The sequence below is a fragment of the Periplaneta americana genome, chromosome 7 (genome assembly GCF_040183065.1).
Source record: "Periplaneta americana isolate PAMFEO1 chromosome 7, P.americana_PAMFEO1_priV1, whole genome shotgun sequence".
NCBI lineage: Eukaryota > Metazoa > Arthropoda > Insecta > Blattodea > Blattidae > Periplaneta > Periplaneta americana.
Genome location: NC_091123.1, coordinates 90,813,590 through 90,837,949, shown reverse-complemented (window position 1 = coordinate 90,837,949; position 24,360 = coordinate 90,813,590). Strand labels below are relative to the sequence as shown.

The 24,360-nt window shown below is 33.6% G+C and overlaps 1 protein-coding gene across 1 annotated transcript in view; it reads right to left on the bottom strand.

Annotated features, from left to right (window-relative positions):
- LOC138703283 (facilitated trehalose transporter Tret1-like) overlaps positions 1-24,360 on the bottom strand; it is a 129,365-nt gene that overhangs the window by 20,825 nt on the left and 84,180 nt on the right. The window contains exon 2 of the mRNA XM_069831034.1: positions 2,636-2,771. Coding sequence (XP_069687135.1) covers positions 2,636-2,771 — 136 coding nt within the window. The remainder of the gene's footprint in view (positions 1-2,635; positions 2,772-24,360) is intronic.

Genomic DNA, 24,360 nt, shown 5'->3' with positions numbered 1-24,360 from the left:
CCCTAATAATTATTCCACCTACATATTATAGAGTTAATCTTCTAGAAAGAATATTGGACAAAATTTGTACGACAACAAAAATGATATTCCTCGAAGGTACAATAAAATTATGGACTCCTTCCAATGTTCTCGTACAATTTTCTTTTCTCAAATAGCATGTACAAGCTTATAAATTTTACTAGATAAAGCGTTTCAACCCTCTTGTATTAATTCTGCTGGAATTCGATCGATACCTGGAGTCTTGTACTTTTTTCGGTTTTTCTATCGAAATTTCGACTTCAGAAAGTGTGGGTTCGGATGTAAATGGCTCAGCAGTTTGTATTTGAATGTCTCCTGATCGTTTTATTTGGCCTACGTACATTTAATAGTTGCCCATAATTATGGGCATAATTATAATAGTTTTTCCATCTGTTCAGGATGGAATGAGAGTCTGCAAGCAAGTCACCATTCTCACCCTTGAACACGTTTAACCTGACCAGATATCCTTTCTTAAATTCCTTTGTGTCCTTACATAAATCTCTAATGTTTTTATTCTTAATATTAATTGTTTCTACCTAATTCAGTTTTTACTTCAAGTATCTATCTTTTTTTGTTCTTACATGTACGTCTTGCTTCCCTTCTTTCATTGAAATAATTAGCTCTTTTCGCCTGGTCTGGATCCTGTAAGAATTTCAGTTTTTCCTCTTTTCTTCTCTCTATTCCCATGGAACAAGCTTCACCAATCCACGGTTTATTTTTCTTAGTTTCATAGTAACCTATAATAACCTGTTCAGCTGCAATTTTGGTATTATCTCTGATATTTTTAAACACGCTATTAATAGTCTACTAACTCCTTCTCAACTTCGTTAGACCTTCCTAAAGTGGCAAACCTATTTGAAATTTCGACCTGATAATGTTACTTAGTTTCCTCGTCTTTTATTTTCGGAATATTGAATATCCTAATATTAACTTGTTGCTCTACTCGCTTGGCTATTGATAGTCTTTCTTTTAATTCTCCGATTACCAAATAATGGACAGAATCACAGTCTGCCTCTCTGTAGGATCGAATGTCTACTTTACAGTATGTCTTCGCATATCTATCAAGATTTGATCTATTTGATTGTGTGTCAATCCATCTGGAGAAGTCCAACTATATATATGTATGGGAAAATGTTGTACTTTTCATATTATAGTTTTTGATGTGGCAAAGTTGAATAACCTAAATACAATATCATTACTACGTGTAGGCTCTCTTTTCCAATAGTTGGTTTAAAATATCCTCCCGTCCAACTTTAGCATTGATATCCCCAATAAAAATTTTCTTGTGATACCTAGATAACTGATCAAAAGTGTGTTCCAATTCCTTATAGAAGCTATCCTTTATACCCGCGATTTTTAACCTTTTTCAACATATATGGCACAGTAAAGGTGTTATTTAAATTTTCGCGGCACACTCATATAGGCTAATAAACCAATGATTCCCAACCACTAGGAATTTTGAGGGTTTTAGAAAGAACTGTGTTTACTAAATGTTGACTCTTGTGTACTCACTTTTTTTACTACTCTTTTCAATTTCATTTGTCCAATTTTTGCAACGATTGTTGTTTATTTATTCAATTGCCCGAAGACAATTCTGAACCTCACAAGTGATACCAATATGGCACCACTTATGAGGCAACTAGGTCAATGGATAATGGGGTAGGATGACCAGTTCCTTTCCTCCTCACTATTTTCGTTTCCTCACGGCACACTAGCGGATCATTCACGGCACACCGGTTGAAAATGGCTGCTTTATATGGTCGTCTTCCTGTTCTGTAGGAGCGTGAACATTTATAACTATGATATCACACCATCTACCCTTAAGTACTAAGTATTGCTGATTTCATTCTTTTATGAATAAGAAATGATATTCCTAAATTGGTGATTAATGTTTCCTTCTTAATGGTACAACAAGTAAGTAATCTCCTACCAAATAATGTCACGCCCATCTAAACTAACCTCCTATACTCCATCTCCCATAAAGTCTATTCTTTACTGAATTATTTATAGGTCATAGATTTTTAATCACATGAACCTATTCTATTAGCCTCGCTTCATCGTAAATTTCAGAAACTGAAATATCACTACCACCGTATTATTTCAGTAAATACGCAGAATTAAAAAGTCTTTTTATAGTTGAGTTGGAAGAACAGTTGAAGAGTTATAAGAGGTGATGTTGAGTTAAGTTGGTTAAAATGTATGGAGAAACGCATTTGTATTAATTTCCCTAGTTAAAGCGTTTAATGAATTTGAAATTATTTACACTCCACAATTGACTTTTTTCTGTTTGGAACGCTCAGCAACCTGAAGGATTATTGTGCTTGTCAGTGGAATTGGTGATAGTGAAATGAATCTAAGAATTTGTATGAATTTGCCTGGCATTCTCTTTAGAGTTTTTAAAACCTAAAAAGAACCAACCAGGAAATCAATTCAGACGGATTTGAACCCGCACCCGAGCTTAGCCCCAAATGTCGAGTCCAACTCACTATCATGACATAATTGACTTCGATATAAACTGCAATCTGATTATATTGTAGGCCTATGTCTGTGCATGGAGAGCTAGAATTTTCTAGATTGAGTTCGACAACATAACAATGCTACTTCCATTAATACTTACTGATCCAGGATACTGCATTGTCGTTTGGCACAAGATGAGGAGATATCTGTTGCATAGATGGCACGCCAGGAGATGAAAACCCTCGTACCAGTCCGGTTGTCATGTAGCCCAAAGACGCTGCCATTGCCAGCAGTAGCTGTTGGCCAATATATACATTTAAACAATTCGCTCAGCTGCTCCAGTTCCTTCGATTTATCATTCCATTATTGTTTTGGAAGTACTCGCAACATTGTTATGAATAATACGCTTTGGTTCAGTGCCTAAAATAAAAGAATTTTTCTTATACCCCATTGTACCGGGACATCACTTTATTTTTACTTGCATTTTTATTGTACCTGCGTTTCTGAATGTACTTGACTCCTACCCCTTTCACTAATGTTCTTGCTCCCGTCAGCCACACAAACTTACGGCCGCTGTTGCATTCGAAGTCTGCTAGCAGTGAAGTAAACAGTCCAGAGTATAGTGTGTTTCAGAAATATGGTTGCTTTTTCTATAGAAGGAAAAGCCTATATTACTGAAGCTTATTTCCAGGGGCAGGTATTTATGGAGATTAATTTTATCATTTGTGTTTTTTAATATTGGTGTCGGCGGAGATTGTTGGAGATTGATTTGTACTCTTGTTGGATATTAATGGAAATTTTAGAAAATACAATTATTTTGAAATTGGAGTATTAACTCAGTATGAATATTACTTTCCAAATAATTAACATTAATGGTTCGTTGTATTCTGGTAAAGGCGCGGTATGGCCAATAGACAATAGTTGTTGGATTGAGACTGTATTTAACACACATTCATTAAAACGGGGGGGGATGGAAACTTGCAGCCCTCAAATTAACACTTTCAAATTATTAGTGAAATGTTGAATTCGCCATCTTTTGAGTTCACTAATGTAATCAGAACACCTGGAATACCACGTAATGTAGCCTACTTGGATGTGCAACAAATTCAAATGAAAAAAAGTCCGAAAAAAGAACTCATAATATGAAATTCGCTATAAAACGACACAATAATAATAATTCGCGAATGTGTTCATATTTCGCTATTAGAACTTTATTTCGCGATTTGTCGTGATTGTTTTATCCGCATATTATTAATCAGAATCACTTAATTCGTAAAGATTAGTAAAAATCTATTTTATATCTATTATGTCGTGATTTTCGCGATCTCCGTAAATACCCTCCCCTGCTTATTTCGCACAGATACGGTGTGTAACATGACTGAATAACTTTATTTGTGTGGACCGAGCAGGAGTGAAGATTAGAGTTACCGAAAGTACAGTAATATGCTGAATAAAGTAGCCATTTATAATGAATAAAACCGCCTGAAAAAGTAAAATACCGTAAAAGTAATGATCAAACTGAAAATCCTAATATCGTATTTCCCTGTAACATAAATGGATACACTACTTTTCTCTCCTCCTATAACTAGTAAAATGATTTGTTTACATATTGCACTAGTAACACCAAACTCCTGTAATGGAACGGGGTAACAGTGTTTCCGAGTATAGCCAGGTTAATGTTAAAAATGTTGGTAAAAATAAACTGATGTCCCTGTATAATATAGTAAGTGTCACAGTTTTTGGAATGCCACATTGCTTCTGGATATGATACGGATACAGGACACAAGATAAATGTATTTCAATTAATCTGTTGTTGCAGCAACAGAGAAATGACAATATGACGATTTAAAGTTACACAACGCACAACTGCATACATTTTATTCTTGACCTGACATAATTAGGAACATTAAATCCAAGCGTTTGAGATGGACAGGGCAAGTAGCACGTATGGGCGAATCAAGAAATGCATATAGAGTGTTAGTTGGGAGGCCGGAGGAAATAAGACCTTTGGGGAGGTCGAAAAGTAGATGGGAGGATAATATAAAATGGATTTGAATGATGCGGGATTTGATTGTAGAGACTTGATTAATCTTGCTCAGGATAGGGATCGATGCACAGTGTGCCATTTTCCCAATCTAGGTAGACAAAAATCAAATTTCGACTTGTTTAGTTAGGCAAAGGTGAATATTAATTTATGTTTCTTAACATTTGGAGAATGTTATAAGGAATAGGTTTTACTGTTTTATCAGCGGCAAGTTATTTTTACAAAGGTCTGAACAATGAGTTATTTCTAACATTTCTCGCTTCTGTTCCGTCGTAGTCAGGCTTATTATGCGGGTGAAAAAGAGCCAATTGTTAATGATTTATCGTGTTGTGAGACATGGAATCACTTCAGATACTGTAGGTACGTTCTTACTAATGTACCTTCAATTTCAAGTTTATAAAGTATTTTTCTTCGTACAGTACGACTTAAATTATACAATGGAAAAAAAAAATTTAAAGTTCTTCAGATATGATGTAAGTTTTAGTATAGCCAGTCACGTCCGGTTATGACAATTCGTTTACCATTTAATACAGCATCATTTAAAGTGTTGAATCCTTGTTTTAAAGTTTGCGAGCTCTTGCGCATTTATCAGTAGGCCTAATTAATTTTTTTCAGTAGTGGGGCATACAGTATTGCCCCATGTTTGGCATAACAGCAGAAAATAATTATGGAATAAGGAAGTTTCTAATTGCTGTGTAAGGTTTTAGGCCTGCAAAATTATTCTCATGACATCGAACATCAGATTAAAAATATATTGGACACATTTTTATGTAACCTTAACAAACATACCGTGGATGAGAACCCAAATCTAGTAGCAGGACAAAATTAATAACTTCTCTGCATTCTAACGGATTGTTATGAAACTTTGTACAGACCTTACAGGCGATACATATTGTTTGTGTACAAACTCTGATTACGTTTGCGCAAGAAAAACGATCCCCTTTGTAACGGGTGCATTTAGACAAAATTAATAACTTCTCTCCTATCTATCAATTTTTTTAAACATTGTACGGAAGATGGAGGTACAATATATGTTTATCTACGAAGTCTAATTATGTTTCTATGAGAGAAACTGTCCATTTAGGAGTGATGCATTTAGACAAAATTAATAACTCCTCTCCTATATAACATATATTTATGAAACTTTGTACAGTTGTCAAAAGAAAAAGTGGCCGCTCTTCTGAAACAAAGTTCCCTTCGGGTATCTTCGCTACAATTCGGAGACAGGCGATGTTACATGTTGTTGGACCACGTTGCCTGATATCTACAGTTATAATTGAAGTATACTGTGTTTTATTCGATAGCGTAATGGTAGCGTTCAGGCCTCTTATTCATGAGGTCCTGCGTTCGACTACAACCTCGAGCTTTTTATGTTCTTTTTTGTTCTGTTTTTGAGAGAGACAAACTATACATAATGGTTCCTTTCTCTTTTACGATTATTTTAGTAATTAACATCAGGTTCATTAATATATTATGCCATGACTTTATCATTATGATATTGTGGCTGCAAATGGAAAGAAAAAAGATTTTATTCTCAATAAAAATATCTTTCGTGGCATAAACAAAACAAATTTACTGGCGTCGGCCTTAAAACATTCAAACAATTAAGCGTTCAAAAAACAAAACAAAAAGCCACAATTCAATATTTAGTCTATCTTCCTCTTATCTCGATCATCTTGCAGTCGAGTGGGCATGGAATCGACTAGGCTTTGCAAATAGCGACTGTTCTTAGACACGATATTCCAGGCATTCTGAACATACATACATAAGTGTTCTGCCCATGGGCAGATCTTTCATTGCAATCCCAGCAATCTCCAATCTTTCCTATTTTCTGCCTTCCTCTTAGTCTCCGCATATGATCCACATATCCTAATGTCGTCTATTATTCTTTTCAACCAGAGACCCAACCAATTCCTTTTTCTCTTTCTAATCAGTTTCAGCATCATTCTTTCTTCACTCACTTTTTCAAACACAATTTTATTTCTTATTCTGTCTGTCCACTTCACACGCACCGTTCTTCTCCACATCCACATTTCAAACGCTTCAATTCGTTTCTCTTCATTTCGTCATAATGTCCATGTTCCTTCCCCATACAATGCCACACTCCACACAAAGCACTTCACTAGTCTCTTCCTTAGTTATTTTTCCAGAGATCCGCAGAAGACCCTTCTTCTTCTATTAAAAGCTTCCTTTGTTCATTTTTGCAGTTTTTCTTGGGAAGGATAGGCCTAAATGCGGTAACATCCCGTTGCATTCCGCACACCACTATCTCTTTCGCATCTTATTAGATTCCAGGGGGCCCAAGCGTGGAGATGAGGAGAGTGGATTTGACTAATTGGGCCCTCCGGACTTCACCGAAAATCACGGCAGGATGTTTGACCCTATCAGAGACCGGGAAATCCCAATTAGCCTTTGCCCCCCGCATCCTGGACTAGCTTCTACGAATCATCAGAAAATCTTAGAGTGTGATTGGGCCAATTTTTCCGAAAATGTTTCCACACTTTTGCCCTCGTAGCTCAGCGGACGAACGTCGGAATTTAGATGTCAACGTCTCAGGTTCAATTCCTCGTTACTCCTTTTCATTTTATTGTGGTTCAAGATAGTATAATGTAATAATAAAAAAAGAAAAAACTAATACCAGTATTATGCAACTGAATTTTTTCAAACCTAATATTAAATTTGTTATTTATATCGCTAAAGAACGATTACAATATAAATAACTTGAATATTATTTATACAGTATCACTAAAGAACGATAACAGAATATAAATGATAAATATCGGTTTGTTTAATTAATGTAAGATATTATATAATACGTATTCAATTATGTAAATAAAATAACCTATTTTAAAAAAGATAAATGGTTATTTGTGTTATAATAATTACTTACATAAAATACAGAATATTTATATTGCGAAAGAACAATAACAATATAAATAACTTGAATATTATTTTATAATGCTAATGAAGGAAAACAGAATTTAAATGATAACTTGAATATTATTTATATCGCTAAAGAACGATAACAGAATATAAAAAAAACGTGAATATTATTCATATCGGAATTTCACAGATTTATTACAAATGTATTTAAGAAATTGTAGAAGAATAGTAATTAGTAACAGTGTCCTATTTAGTCTTCTTGGAGCCAAATTTGTAACTTTTAAAAGTGTGGTTACTACCTCTATTTATTTGTCTATGGTTACTACGTTGAAGTGTATGTGTTGTAACAGATGCTTGATTTGTTATGTATGTGAGTCAGTTATGGGATGCTTGATGTCGTCGCAATGTCGTAATTATAGTTTGATTGTGTTTGTGTGACTATTGTGTATTAATTTATTATGTATGGTACGGAAAGCTGCATATTTGTGTTATAGAAGTGTTACGTATGTGTGTTGTTAATGTTTTTGTATGTTTCAAATTGATACCTGATATTTGTTTTGCCTAATTTACGGATTGTTTATGTTTTGTTTACATCGCGTAAGCTAATTTAATTTTCTTTTCCATTTCTCTTTATGCTTATCTTTTTTTGTATAAAACTATAGCCCTAACATACATATGTAAAATAGGGCTAACCCCCATTGGAGATACAATAATAATTATTATTATTATTCATATCGTTATAAAACGATAAGAGAATACAAATGATGACTTGAATTTTATTCATATCTCTAAAGAACGATAACAAAATATAAATAACGTGATATCCATAAAGCACGATAACTGAATATAAATGATAATTTGAATATCATTTACATCGCTAAAGCACGATTAAAAAATGAAATGAAAACTTGAAGATGGCCCGAACCAACAACCTTTGAATCATTAAACAAGCACTCTACCGCTGGTCTACGAGGCGCAGATATGGAACACTTTCATAGTTCCGGAACTCCTTGTACAAGCACATGCATCGTGTAACATCGCCGCGACTCGAAGTGGACTTTGAAAATATTCGCTGTTCACGAGTGCGGCCACTTTTTTTTGCCAGCTGTACAAAACAAAACTGTCAGTTCTCAGTTACAGTTCGTTCGCCTTGGTTAGTTCTTCTAGTTCAATCATTCAAGTTCACGGTACATCGAACCCCAAGCCTTCCAGACACAGTTCACTGCACTTCGAACCCAAGATTTCCAGATAAAGTTCACTGCAATTCGAACCCAAGACTTCCGGATACGCCGCACTCGCCTGGACGTTGCCACAGTTGCAGACCTACTCAAGTTCACTGCACGTCGAACTCAGGTTCACCTCGCTTCAAGGCTTGAAGACTAGCTAGCTTTCTCACAGCTGACAAACTAACTAACTCGAACTCAGATCCACCTCGCTCGCTGCCCAAGGCTGGCTCGCTCCCTCGCTACTGATTCAACTGACTCCTAAAGGCTGCTCGCGCTTCTATTTATTAAACCACGCGTTTCGATTGTTCTGCCTCGCGAACGTTCTGGGCCTCCACAACGCTCGGCCTCCAGACGTTTCCTTACGTCAGTTCCCTCCACTCCGCGCGGGGCTGCTCTCTCCCTTGCCACGCCGCGCTGTCCCGTAGCCTTGTTCCTCTCTCCGCGTCGTGTCCCAGCGCCCACCGAAGCTCGACCCTCGCCTCCCGCGTCTTCCTTCCCACTGGACGCGTGAGTACACTCCCGACGCGGCCAGAATGTTCCGGCCTGCCGCCACATTATGAATTTAAATACAATGATTTTATGACAACAACAATGACAGAAGATAAAAACATATGAACGCGATTTTTTTTAGTTTATGAATTAGCAAGGGAAGGGATTTTAGCAAGGGAAATAATGAATTTATTATGACGATAATAATGACAGAGCAAAAAACCACAAGAATGCAATCTGTTTTAGTTACTGAATTAAATAAAGCATTTTCACGAAATATATATATATATATATATATATATATATATATATATATATATATATATATATATACTGTATATATGTAAGTGACAGAAAGCGAGTGGATTTCTCAAGGGGTCATAAATAGACGAAGTTTGAATTAGTTGGTGTACAAATTGTCGTCGAATTCGTAGGTTGTACCTCGTATGTGTTGGTTTTCATCATCATCATTATCATCATCAATCCATTGACATCAACATCAATAATAATAATCATCAACCTAGAACTCAGCCGTAACTTGTCTTTGAATTGAAGGCTCTCAGTAGGAAACCCCGGTTCGATCTTCGGAAGATCATGATAATTGTGACAGTTAAAAACAAATTGAGTTATTCACTCTCCGTTATCTTCGTCCATCATGTCAACAATTGAATAGCTAAACGCAAAAAGTTTCAAGCGCCAAAATAAAATTTTACAGAAACTGAAAAAGAAATACTTGCTAGTGTTGTCAACTGCGGAACTACAGAACATACCAGACTGATAGTAAAAATGAGTTAAATTTCAGCTCAAAGGGGCTAAATATTTTCTATCACCGACGTGCCTTCGCAGCAACACTACCATCACCACAACCACCACCACCACCACCACCACCACCACCAATCATAATAATAATAATAATAATAACAATAATAATAATAATAATAATAATAATAATAATAATAATAATAATATGTCGTGTATGATATCTCGATAAGACGGAAGTTGTATTATTGAATTGATGAGAAATATTAGGCCTCATATTATATTTTTAAGCTCTCTGACCTGTTCATTTGCGCGGCCATTTCGTCGTAGTATCTGTTCTAGTGTGGTTACGATTTGAGGTGTGCCTGTCTTCGCTAATTTAGATAAGATAAAAATTTAGGAATTGTTGTATATTGTCCATATCAATTAGCTATAAATTATTTCTGGCGTAATTAGACATAATAATAACATTGTGAGAATAATTATATACGTATTACGTTAAATTCGATCGCACGTAACTGAGTAGGCCTACTTCATTATTGTTAGGCCTATCAGTTGCTACGCATATCTAAGTTATGTAATGCTAATTCTAATTGTTTTGTAATTGTATTTTTGACAACTGTGCTTTTAGTATGAAAATATAAATTCGGAATTAACTTAAAAAATTAGTTTCCGAGTTCATTCGCGTCATCTTGTGAACCCCGTTGAGCATTAGGTCTCGCATAATATTTTTAGCTCTCAGTTCACAGTGTTGTCAATTTAGTGATTTTGTCGCTAAATCTAGCTATATTAACTGTTTTTCGGCGACAATTTTTGTTATATCTTTTCTATTGCTTAAATAGGGATTTAGCGACTTTTTCAACACTTCCTAGCGGCAAATATAATACTTTATCTATTGATAATAAGGAATATAGCGACTTTACAGCTACTAATGTTTGGCGATTTACCGGACCTTCAGTTGGCAACACTGTTCATTTGAGCGGTCATTTCGTCGTGGTACCTGTTCTAGTATGGTTGCGATTTGAGACCTGCCTTTTTATCGGTAATTTAGATAAGGTAAACATTTAGGAATTGTATATTGTCAATATCAGTTAGCTAATAAATTATTTCTGGCGTAATTAGACATAATCACATTGTGAGACTAATTCTTTTCAGAATATACGTATTACGTTAAATTCGATCGCTCGTAACTGAGTACTTCATTATTATGTTAGGCCTATCAGTTGCGACGCATGTCTAAGTTCCCGTTTAAGTTCTAACATTTGTATGTAACGCTAATTCTAATTGTATTTTTGAAAACTATACTTTTAGTATGGAAATATCAGTTCGGAATTAACTTTATAAAAAATTAGTTTCCGAGCCTTTCGCGTCATCGCGTGAAACCGTTACTCTTCTAGTGAATTCCAATTATGTTTATTTTCATTGGTAACTAAGGCCATTTTCGCGAATCATCCTTATTAAAATTAGAATTAAGTTTATTTTCCGTAGCTCACAAAGCTTATTCTAAGAACATTTTTTATCAGAATCGTATAACACAAGACTTGCATCAATGCGTAGTTGTCTTTACACCAGTGGCGGTGCGTCAATAAGAGCACAAGAGCACGTGAACACCTTGTTTCCATCGATGCATGACTAGTTTTGTTATTTAATACCGTATTGGCTTAGTGGGGATGTATAATATCAGGATCGAGTATTTTAAACTTCCCACATCTTGCATAAACTTCTTATGTAAACTTGGCAACATCCGTTCACGTACAAGCCGTGCTCTTTTCAAGAAGGTTACAGAAATTTCACGCATGCGCGGGAGAAAATTGTCTTTCGCTGGCCGCTTATGACTCTTCAAGAGCACAAAGCGTTAAGTGAACAGTGAATCTATCCTACAGATGTCAGGTGCATCGATGCCTATCGTTTACGTGCTATATCTCGAGGAGAAAATTTAATAAGTCTGTATTTTAGTCTGTAGGTGTCAGGATCTCACTGTCAGAACCAACGAGCACAGAATGCATAGAGTAGACATGAACAGCTTGGAGGTGAAGCCGCTTTTGTGGACAGTCGCCATTATGATGATACCAAAACATTGGGCTCCCGGTTAGCACATGGGCAGTTGATTGTGACGTTGCATCGTTGTTTTAATTAATAAATGAACTAATTTCAATATGCCTACATGTGCTGCGTATGGCTGCACAAACAGGTTTTCAAAAAAAAAAATCCTGGAATAACTTTTCACAGGTAAATATGCATGTGTGAAATGTACTTATTACCGGTAGATAATGAATGATTTAGCCTAGGTTAGTCGGTTAGATTCGTATTGTTCACCTATTAGTTTGATTAAGAGAACGGATTAGTGTATTGATATTATTGTAATTAATTTTTATAATCACTAAATCAGACTTACGCTTTGTAGACTTAGCATTTACGAGCGAAGCTAACCTAACAACCCAAGTTGGAAGTTTGTGTCGCGTGCTATAGAAAATGGGTGTACCGAGGTTTCTCTTCAACCGAATGCACGTATTCGTTTGATGAAAAAGAAATAGTGTATTAATATTATTGTAATTAACTTTTATAATCACGAAATCAGACATGCTTTGCAGACTTAGCATTTACGAGCGAAGCTAACCTAACAACCCATGTTGGAAGTTTGTGTCGCGTGCTATAGAAAATGGGTGTACCGAGGTTTCTCTTCAACCGAATGCATGTATTCGTTTGATGAAGAAAAAAAAAATAGTGTATTAATATTATTGTAATTAATTTTTATAATCACGAAATCAGACTTATGCTTTGCAGACTTAGTTGCTTCATTAACTCGGTCGTGATCTAACTTGACCCACTTGGTAATAAAACTTCACTTTTGTTCGCCGTTATAATCTAATTATATACTATAAACGAAGAGCCTATCAAATATTATATGGCTAAGAGCATTCCACGTTTTCTCTAAACAAAATCGGGACATCTATGCGAAATATTGGCAAAAAGAAGAGAATGATAATTTGCGTTAAGAAGCAAGTTGCATTATTAAATCTAAGCAAATGGATCAACCTATAAAAGTAATTATTATAGGCTAGCATTTTTATTGGACTAGTAGCAAAATGTAAATTGTTATCTTCCTTTTTATCATTATTGTTTGTTTAACCTTCCAGAGTACCTATTAAATACCATACTCCAATTTGAAGAACTGTTAATTTAAATATGCATATAAGTGATTTATCGATGAAGTTTTGCAATTTTTGCTAAAAAAAATACGTGCCTATCGATTCTGTATTACGAAAGAAACAAGAAAGTGTGAGTCCTCCAAGAAATTAGGGACATATGGAATTTCTATTATCATAAGAACTTCTATAACGTAAGAGCTATTTTGCAATGTTTTGGTAGCAACAAGATGGCGTCAGGTCCATCAAACCGGCTTCACTCCGTCCCAAGCCCCTACAGTCTCGGCTGCGCGAAACGAGGAAACCGGGGCAAATTGAACGCTGCGCTTGCCGCCATATTGTTGGAGAGCAGACAAATAATAGCAGTGCGTAAATCACGCAATTTAACGCTGTGATGATCTGAAATTGACATATTATGGCCATTTTCGACGTTTAACGTAAAATTAGGACGAAATAAACATATTCAAAGTTTCATTGATATGTGTTAGAACATTAAAGAAAAGAAAATACGTACGCAGCAATTTATAGAAAACATACTGATACATCCATAAATAGGCCTACACAATACACATTAAAGATTGTATAATTTTACGATAATCAGCAAATTGTTAGGTTTCAGAGAATCTAAAATTATATTAACATATTAACTCTTAGATCACAAGACATAAATATATGCACCTTGATTACACAAGTTCTTGTTATAATCAAATTCCTAAGTGAAATAAATATGCGATAATCAGTACAGACTTGTTAAGTTTTAGAGAATCAAAAATTATATTACCGGTACTTTTAGACCACAGGACATAGGTAATCTGGCAAAATATAATGTGCGAAGGTAGCCGAATTACATTGAATTCATTCTTCAATTAATAAAGGGAATGCTGTCAATTATAAAAAGTATCGGTACCGGTACCTAATAAATTGCAAACAATAGGTAACGTGAAGACCTAAAAACTAAACAATCACTTTATGCAAGATAAAAAAAACCACATACTTTTTATGTGTGGATTTTTTACATATTGTATTGTTATTTTAAATAAATAAATAAAATAGATATATTATCATTGCTTGCGGAGTGATGGTACATAATTTTTATGCACATATGCAATATCAATAAGATGCCATTCCTTGCTTTTGTTAATAAAATATATCCGGCAAAATGTAAAAGAGTTATTTATAGGTGAACTCTGAATCATAAATTCACAAAGGAGGCTTAGCTATTATAGCTATTTATTTATTTATTATCTGTATATTTATTTATCCATATATGGATCTTGAATGAAAGTTTATTATCTTGCAGATAAATTCATTTACATAATAAAAACAAAAAGTTATCTTTCCACTAATGTTTTAACATCTGATGTGTAAGTCTAAATAATTCACTCAGTGGGATTTCTCTACAGTCTGATATACCTGTACTAACAATTAAGTATTCTTTATTGTCGTAAACTACTGATTGATTTTTAATGATATTGATATTGTAACAACAGAGATAATATTATATCGTACCTTTTGCAAATAGCTTGGAAAATTAAACAGGGATGGTATTATCGCCGCGCTCTCATGGTTAACATTCGGAAGGTCTTTGAGCGGCCTCATGCGTTCGGCAGGTCTTTGAAATTTAATTGTATTATTGTTTTCAATTTCTTGTGTCGCCGCTCCAATCACTCGCCTCAATTTCAATAATGCAACCAATAAGCTGCTTCAATTATTATTAAATGACACTTACTTGTATAATACACGTAGACTAAACCCGAGGTTGCAATGTCTTGTGCTGAGGACGAACATTAAGGTATATGATTAAAAATTATTATTAAAGAGTTATTATTAAGAGTTAAGAAAGCCAACGTACTCGTATATGAAATAATAATAATAATAATAATAATAATAATAATAATAATAATAATAATAATAATAATAATAATAGCCATTTAACAATATAACAAACTAGTGCTTATTCTTATCGAGAAAGTAGACGTGACAACGTGACGCTTAGAGTGAAACCTACAAAATTATTTTTTTAAACCACACCGCACGTTATTGTACGATGCAGACATGGTAAGCATGAGTCCGCGGCGATAATATATCATCTTTCAAAATCATATTGCCATTACTTTCACACTATTCACTAAAAACACCCGAGACAAAACAAAGGACAAGTATGACAATCGTGTTTACCGCTCTATTTCTACCAGTAGCATGGCGGCGTAAACATGCGCAGACTGGTTTCAATTTTGGACAGCATACCAGCGCTCTGTGTGAGTCTAGTATCACAGTCTAATACCACAGTCTAATAGATACAGTCACGCAACTCATACGTATAAAATATGCCAACATTTGACAGCTGGCGCGACAGTAGCCCTCTAGCGGCAGGCAAGTTAAAAGTGTGCACACGACATATGATAACACATCAGGAAACGGGTTTTGCGTAATTTATTTTATATGTTTATGCTATACAATAAGTGTATATGGTTCTAATTAATTCTACTTTAGAATCCTGGAAGAATTTCACACGCAGTTAATCTACAAGTTTCAGAAGCTGGGAATAAACGTAATTCTTTCTGCTCCTTACAACTGAATCATGGCCCTGATCGCGTATCATGGTTTGAAATAATATAATTGTTCGTGCGTGGTCGGTTAATTCAATTCATTCCTAAATATATTTATGAATCATTGGAACTTTGTATTTCCTGTGAGAAGAGTAAAAATTGGTAGCTTCAAAATTGTAGGGCATATCTCGTAGGGTACATCGTGTGGTGAATCCTTCTCCCTATTTCCTGAGAAATTAACTATTTTCCATACCGCAAATTGGGGTAAACTCGGCCGCTGAGGTAAACTTGAAAATAAAGAAAAGGGGAGGATTTAAACATTAATATGAAGTTCATTATTTTTCCAAGTCTTAAGAACCGGTATTTCCTTTATTATTTTGAGTCGCAAATAGTGCTGATGTATGGTTTAAATTTTTATGGAAAGGTTACCGCATTTTACATTACATTTCCAGTTTTCACACATAATGCCTAATTTTAGCTTATCCTACCTATATAATACGTAATTTACATGCATTTATTGTTAATAACACGTAGGTGAGAACAAATAAATGAACACACAATTTTGTTGAAAAAATTGTAACTTCAATTAACTCGGAAAGTGTAGGCCTAATTTTATTTTCAGAGCAGAAGTGGTGTAAGTAAAAAATGGGCAATGAGGGGTTAAAGTAAACATTCTGTAAAATACAGCGCAAAGTGGCAGTTAATATCGAATGTATTTAAACTATTAATAGTCAGTGAATAGCACGAAGGATATATTAATTGCTACTTTGCGCTGTGTTTTACAGCATTTTTACTTTAAACCTCATTACCTGAGTTTGACTTACACCACTTCTGCACTGAACGGCTCAAATAATCACTGGGAATGTAAAATCAACACCAATAACAGTCATGCAAATTATTACAGAAAAGATTGCTTTTTTATATTAAATTTAAAAAGGCTCTTTTATTTCTTGAGAACTTAATACGTCTGCCACATGAATCTACACCAACACATCAGAAATGTTTCGACACAATCTGGATTTATTCAAGAAGTGAATATTTTGCAAAAGGATTACTATACTCCATGAATTCTTGCAAAATTAACACCATAATACCTACTTGAATGATATATAACATTCAACTTTTCAAAAATATAAAGAAAAAAACACGAATACAAAAATTATGGAATTACTTTCATTAAAAACTGTAGATATATTATCCAAAATCGGAATCGTTACACATTTACACATATTATGATCTCTGCAAAAAATAATATACTGTAACAGGTAGTTACTTTGTTTTTATTTAAACTCTCCTTCCTGACATACAAATAGGTAACTGATAAGTAATAAATGTTTTATAGAACACAATAGGTAGGCTACCTACAAAGTGGATTATTGGTTATGACTGAGTTATGATTTTCTCTTGGTCTTTAGGAAATCTGAAGAACGACAAATTCGGAGATTTAAACTTGTTGTTACTGCAATTTTCGGCATTGCACACATTGTCTTCCTACGCATGATTAAAACGTTTTTATAACATCTCGCATCCCTTTAAAGCACGTGCTGGCTGTATCAAACCTATGACCAGTGCCTTGCCTGCCGCTTGGGCGCTAGTGTCGCGAATGTTGGCAAAAAAAGTGTTGAAGTTGCGCGACTGTATATATTAGACTGTGGTAATAGGGTTGATACAATCTCGTTCAGCCAGCACGTGCTCTAAAGGGATGCGAGATGTTATAAACGTTTTAATCATGCGTCGGAACAAAGGCAATGTGTGCAATGACGAAAATTGCAGTAACAACAAGTTTAAATCTCCGAATTAGTCGTTCTTCAGATTCCCTAAAGACCAAGAGAAAATCATAAATCAGTCATAACCAATAATCCACGTTGTAGGTAGCCTACGTATTGTGTTCTACAAAACATTTATTAGTTATCAGTTACCTATTTGTATGTCAAAGTAGATACCTGTTACAGTATATTATTTTTTTGCAGAGATCATATGTGTAAATGTGTAACCATTCCGATTTTGGATAATGTATCTAGAGTTTTTAATGCAAGTAATTCCATAATTTTTGTATTCGTGTTTATTTCTTTATATTTTTCAGAAGTTGAACGTTATATTGCATTCAAGTAGGGATCAAGGTGTTAATTTTTTAAGAATTCATGGAGTATTGTAATCCTTTTGCGAAATATTCACTTCTTGAATAAATCCGGAATGTGTCGATAAAATTTCTGATGTGTTGGTGTAGATTCATGTGGCAGACGTATTAAGTTCTCATAACTCTTAACTGTTATTGGTGTTGATTTTACATTCCCAGTGATTATTTGAGCTGTTCAGAGCAGAAGTGGTGTAAGTCAAAATTAGGTAATGAGGGTTAAAGTAAAAATTCTGTAAAATACAGGGCAAAGTAGCAATTAATATATCATTCGTGCTATTCACTGACTACTAATAGTTTAAATAAATTCATTATGAACTGATACTTTGTGCTGTATTTTACAGAATGTTTACTTTAACCCTCATTACTCATTTTTGACTTACATCACTTCTGCTCTGAAAATAAAATTAGGCCTACATTTTCGGAGTTAATATTGAAGGTACAATTTTTTCAACAAAATTGTGTGTTCATTTATTTGTTCTCACCTACGTCATATTAACAGTAAGTGCATGTAAATTACGTATTATATAGGTAGGATAAGTTAAAATTAAGCTTATGTGTGAAAACTGGAAATGTAATGTAAAATGCGGTAAACTTGCCATAAAAATTTACACCATAATATCAGCACTATTTGTGACTCAAAATAACAAAGGAAATACCGGTTCTTAAGAAATAGAAAAATAATGAACTTCATAAATCAATGTCATATTAAGGTTTAAATCCTCCCTTTTTTTATTTTCAAGTTTACCTCAGCGGCCGAGTTTACCCCAATTTGTGGTATGTAAAATAGTTAATTTCTCAGGAAATAGGGAGAGGAGTTCACCACGCGATGTACCCTACGAGATATGGCCTACAATTTTGAAGCTACTAATTTTGACTCTTCTCACAGTAAATATAGAGTTCCAATGATTCATAAATATATTTAGGAATGAATTGAATTAACCGTCCACGTACGAACAATTATATTATTTCAAAGCATGATAAGAGGACCAAGATTCAGTTGTAAGGAGCAGAAAGAATTACGTTTATTCCCAGCTTCTGAAACTTGTAGATTAACTGCGTGTGAAATTCTTCTAGGATTCTAAAGTAAAATTAATAAGAACATATACACTTACTGTATAGCATAAAAATATAAAATAAATTACGCAAAACCCGTTTTCTGATGTGTTATCGTATGTCGTGTGCACACTGTGAACTTGCCTGCCGCTAGAGGGCTACTGTCGCGCCAGCTGTCAAATGTTGGCATATTTTATACGTATGAGTTGCGTGACTGTAAGTATTAGACTGTGCTAGTATACTATTATAACGTCTTTGCTCCGTCCAATGGTATTAAGATGCTAGTGTCTACTCTATGTATTCTGTGCTCGTTGGTCAGAACGTTTACTTTAGGTGGATAAGTGTACAGTGCTGCTACGAGTGTGTAGTTTGTGAATTACTATACTTCAGTGTCAGCATAATAGCATAGTTTGGCTTTCAAAGACGTGCTGGCTGAATGTGATAGTGGTATGAATTTAAGTATCAGTATGGTGGTGTATAATATTTAAGAATAATATTTACTGGCATGTATTTATACTAATCAATCTATGCGAATGGGATTACAGTACTGATATAGGCTATAGTGTATCAGTGTGTTGTGAATCAAAATACAGTATATTACTGAACACACGCTTTTGTAAATTGTTTTATGTATTAATTTTTAACAAACGTAAACAATGAACTCTGTTCAAGTAATTTTGAAGAGTAAAGAACTGGGTAAACTGGCTTTCCAGGAAAAATTGGAAATAAAAAGACTAGGTTTCATTATTATTATTATTATTATTATTATTATTATTATTATTATTATTATTATTATTATTATTATTATTATATTATTATATGTTGTTTTGAATTTATATACGGTTTTTTCGACAGTGAAACATTGGAATCATGACATTTCATATTAGGCTAAAAATGTACGATTTCAAATTCTCTTCGATTTTGGAACACAAAATAATTGTGAACATACATAATATTTTATCACGAGCCGCCACTGCTTTACACTATCTTCCATGTTGGATTCTTTTAAAGTGGTGTCAGTATAGTAACTTACCATTTGTATGGTAATTACCCTGCTCATTTGGTAGCCAATAATTTATTATTTTTAAGTACTGTTTGTATCTCTATTTATTTGTCTATGGTTTGTATTATGTCAATATTTTCATATCTTTAGGAAATAGTCTCTAAGCCTTGCAGCATAATTTTTTATGCTTAACGACTTTTTCAACACCTTTTAGCGACAAAAATTATATTTTATCTATTGATAATAAGAAATCTAGCGACTTTTCAACTAATCTTTGGCGATTTTCTGGACCTTCAGTTGGCAACACTGTCTTCATTTGGGCGGCCATTTCGTCGTGTGGTTGCGTTTTGAGACCTGCCTCTCTTGGGTAATTTAGATAAGGTAAACATTTAGGAATTTTATATTGTCTATATAAATTAGATATAAATTATTTCTGGCGTAATTAGACATAATAATCACATTGCGAGAATAATTATTTTCAGAATATACGTATTACGTTAAATTCGATTGTTCTTAACTGGGTACTTCATTATTATGTTAGGCCTATCAGTTGCTACGCATGTCTAAGTTACTGTTTAAGTTCTGAAATTTGTATGTAACGCTTTTTCATTTCAATTTCATTTCATTTATTATATTCCATAGATCTTACATGAGCAATGAAGCTTTAAGATGTGGAACAAGTCAAAATTTTACAATATAATTACAATTTTTACAAAATTTTATAATATTTTACAATTTTTACAGTTTTACAATTTTGTAATTCTCTACATTTTTTTACAATTTTCTAAAATTGTTTACAATATTTTGGCGAGATGTAGTGAGATGAGGTGAGGCCCGAGGATTCGCCAAAAGATTACCCAGCATTTGGCTTTTGGTTGAAGAAAACCTCGGAAAAAACCCAACCAGGTAATCAGGCCAAAGGGGTGAAATGAAGTGAGGCCGAGGACTCGCCATAGACCATACGACTTCAGTCCCACGGTTGGGGAAAACCTCGGAAGAAACCATTCAATGAGACCAAAGGGGGATTCAACCCAAGCCCGAACGTAGCTCCGGATCAGCAGCCCAGTGAGTCTGCCGACTGAGCTACATCGATGGCTCTACTAAAAATATACAATACATAGCCAATCAGATTATTAAATTTACAAACGCAAACGATCATTCATCAGTTGAGCTATATGTATAATACAAAACAAGTAAGTTAATTCAATTTAAGGCATAAACAATTCAATTAGTTGTGATATACAGAAATTGATAATACATATCATGCAAATTACTTCAAATTACAAGCATAAATAATTCATCAATAGAGCTTTAGGGCCGTATTCATAGACATTTTTAGCGAGGGCTTTCGGTGGATTATCAACGCTTTTCGTATTCATAAATCAGTGTCAGCGATAGGATATAATTTGAATTCTGTACTAGTAACCAGTGGATAGCCGGGGCTAGCTTAGTACGCTCGTAGCGCATGCTGCGAAATGTCTATGAATACCACCCATACAGATTACTATTCAATTTACAGCATATATAATTCATCAGTCAAAACTATACAAACATATACAATACAAAGTAAGCAGATTAATTCAATTTACAAGCATACTTTCATTAAGCTATACAAAATTGTAGAATTCATATCAAGTAGATTAATTCAATTTATAATCATAAACAATTCATCAGTTGAGCTATACAGACTACTATACAATTTACAGCATATACAATTCATCAATTTAGCTATACAGACTACTATTCAATTTACAGGATATACAATTAATCAGTAGAGCTATACAGACTAATATTCATTTTAAAAGCATATACAATTCATCAGTCAAACTATACAAACATATACAATCAAATTAGTTCAATTTACAAACTTATTTTCGTTAAGCTATACAAAATTGTACAATTCATATGAAGTACAGTAGATTAATTCAATTTATAAGCTTAAACAATTCATCAGTTGACCTATACAGTCTACTATTCAATTTACAGCACATACAATTCATCAGTTATGCTAAACAAAAATATAGATTAGATTAGATTAGATTTATTTATTTAACCTGGTAGAGATAAGGCCGTCAGGCCTTCTCTGCCCCTCTACCAGGGGATTACAACTATAACATGAACAATAAGATTACAATTAATATTAAATTTACAATTACAATTACAATAAAAATTAAAGTACGACAAGAATACTTGATTAATGAAAGCTAGACATTTTATCATAGAAGTTAAGAACAAAGAATATTTTTGTATTTACTAAATTACAAATTAAATATACAATGCATAGTAAACAGATTAAGTCAATATAAAAACATATTTTAGTTGAGCTATATAAAGTTGTACATGTTATTTTAGAATAATTCAATTCACAACTATAAACAATTCATCAGTTGTGTAGAAGGTATGAGTATGTAGAAATTTGGTTAATTCTTTTCTAAACCTTTTCTCATGGTTCTTCAAATCTTTAAGATAATTAGCAGTACATTGAAGACTGTAAATCATGAATAGCGAATTCCTTTTTTATAACAGCTTAGACTAACAGAGGGTAGATGAAGATCTGATTTATGTCTTGTATTAAAATGATGAATGTCTTGATTAGTAATGAATTTGTCTTGGTTTTTAATATACAGAATCATTAGGGAAAGAATTGTATTCACAAAGTAAGGTCAAGATTTCTAAATTTTTGAAAATATTTCACATGATTTCCTTTTATGCACACCAGCCATTATTTTTATAGCTTTCTTTTGTAAAACAAAAACGTGTTTAGCTACAGGCAATTTACCCCAGAATATTAATCCATATTTCATGACAGAGTGAAAAAATGCAAAGTATGGCATTTTAAGTAAGTTTATATCACCAATAGTAGATAAGGATCTTAATGCAAAACAGGCAGAGCTCAATTTACGAGTAATACATTCTATATGCGTTTTCCAGTTCGAATGATTATCCAATTCTAAACGAAGAAACTTTGTGCTTATAGATTCTTTGAGATGAGTTCCATTTAATCGAATATTGTAGGAAACTTGAGCACTATTGTGTGTACTAAATTTGACTGTACTGGTTTTATTAACATTAATTGCTAGTTTATTTGCATGGAACCATTCATTCATTAGATTCAGCACTGTATTGGAAGCATTTATAAAATAATCGTATTGTTTGCTTGAAATAATCATACTTGTATCATCTGCAAATAAAATTACATGAGATATATTGTTTATGGTCGAGGCTAAATCATTAATATAAACTAGAAACAACAATGGACCTAAAATTGACCCCTGCGGAACATCATGTTTAATATTTCTAAATTCTGAATTAGTAACTTTATGACTATTTGGTACATTTATTTCTACTTTTTGTGTTCTATTTGATAAGTACGATGTAAACCAACCCAACGTCTCATCCTTAATACCATAAAACTTCAATTTTTTTACTAATATACTATGGTCTACACAATCAAATGCTTTAGCCAAGTCACAAAAAAATCCTACCGACATGTAGTTTCGAATTTAATGAATTTAGTATTTCATCCACCAAATTAAAAGCAGCATTCTCTGTCGATTTTTGTTTTATAAATTCAAACTGTTCTAAAACAAATACATTGTTGGACTCCAGGTAATGATATAATCTATTATACTGTACATAACTTTCTCAAACACTTTTGAGAATGTTGTTAATAATGATATGGGTCTATAATTAGCAATGGTACATTTATCTCCCTTTGTGTATATTGGTTTTACTATTGAATATTTGAGTCTTTCTGGAAAAATACCACATTGCATTGACAAATTGCATAGATAGCTTAACGGAGCAGATATTACAAACTTTCAGAACTTTATTTGGATTGTCATCATATCTCATTGTTCCGTAATTATATTTTTGAAAGCTGTACTTTTAGTATGAAAATACCAGTTCGGAATTAAATTTATAAAAAAATTAGTTTTCGACCTTTCGCGTCATCGTATGCTTCTAGTGAATTCCAATTATGTTTATTTTTATTAGTAACTAAGTTATGTATTCAGGGCCATTTTCGCGAATTATCCTTATGTAAATACCGGTATGAATTAAGTTTATTTTCTGTAGCTCACAAAGCCTATTCTAAGAACATGTTTTATCAAAATCGTATAACATAGACTTGCATCAATGCGTAATGTTCTATACGTTATCTTCCACGTTGCATTTTTTTAAGTGGCGTCAGTATAGTAACCTACCTTTTGTATGGTAATTACTCTTTGCTCATTTGGTAGCCAATAATTTATTATTTTTTTAAGTACTGTTTGTATAATGTCAATATTTTCATATCTTTAGGAAATAGTCTCTAAGCCTTGCAGCATAATTTTCGGCGCCAACAATATGCGGCTATTTCGTCGATTTTTTTTTTACAATATCCTACATTCCTACTATCTGCCTGTCTTAACAAACTGAATTAAGATTATTATTATTATTACTAGTGGCTTGTGCAGCAAATACTGCAAACTAAGTCCACAAGAAGTTTAAATAAAAATTGTTCAAATTTATTTTCAGTGAAGAATACCAGACATTTTGAAAGTTATTTGCTTCCATAATAGTGAAACATACTTCCTCTGAATGTTTTTTATATAC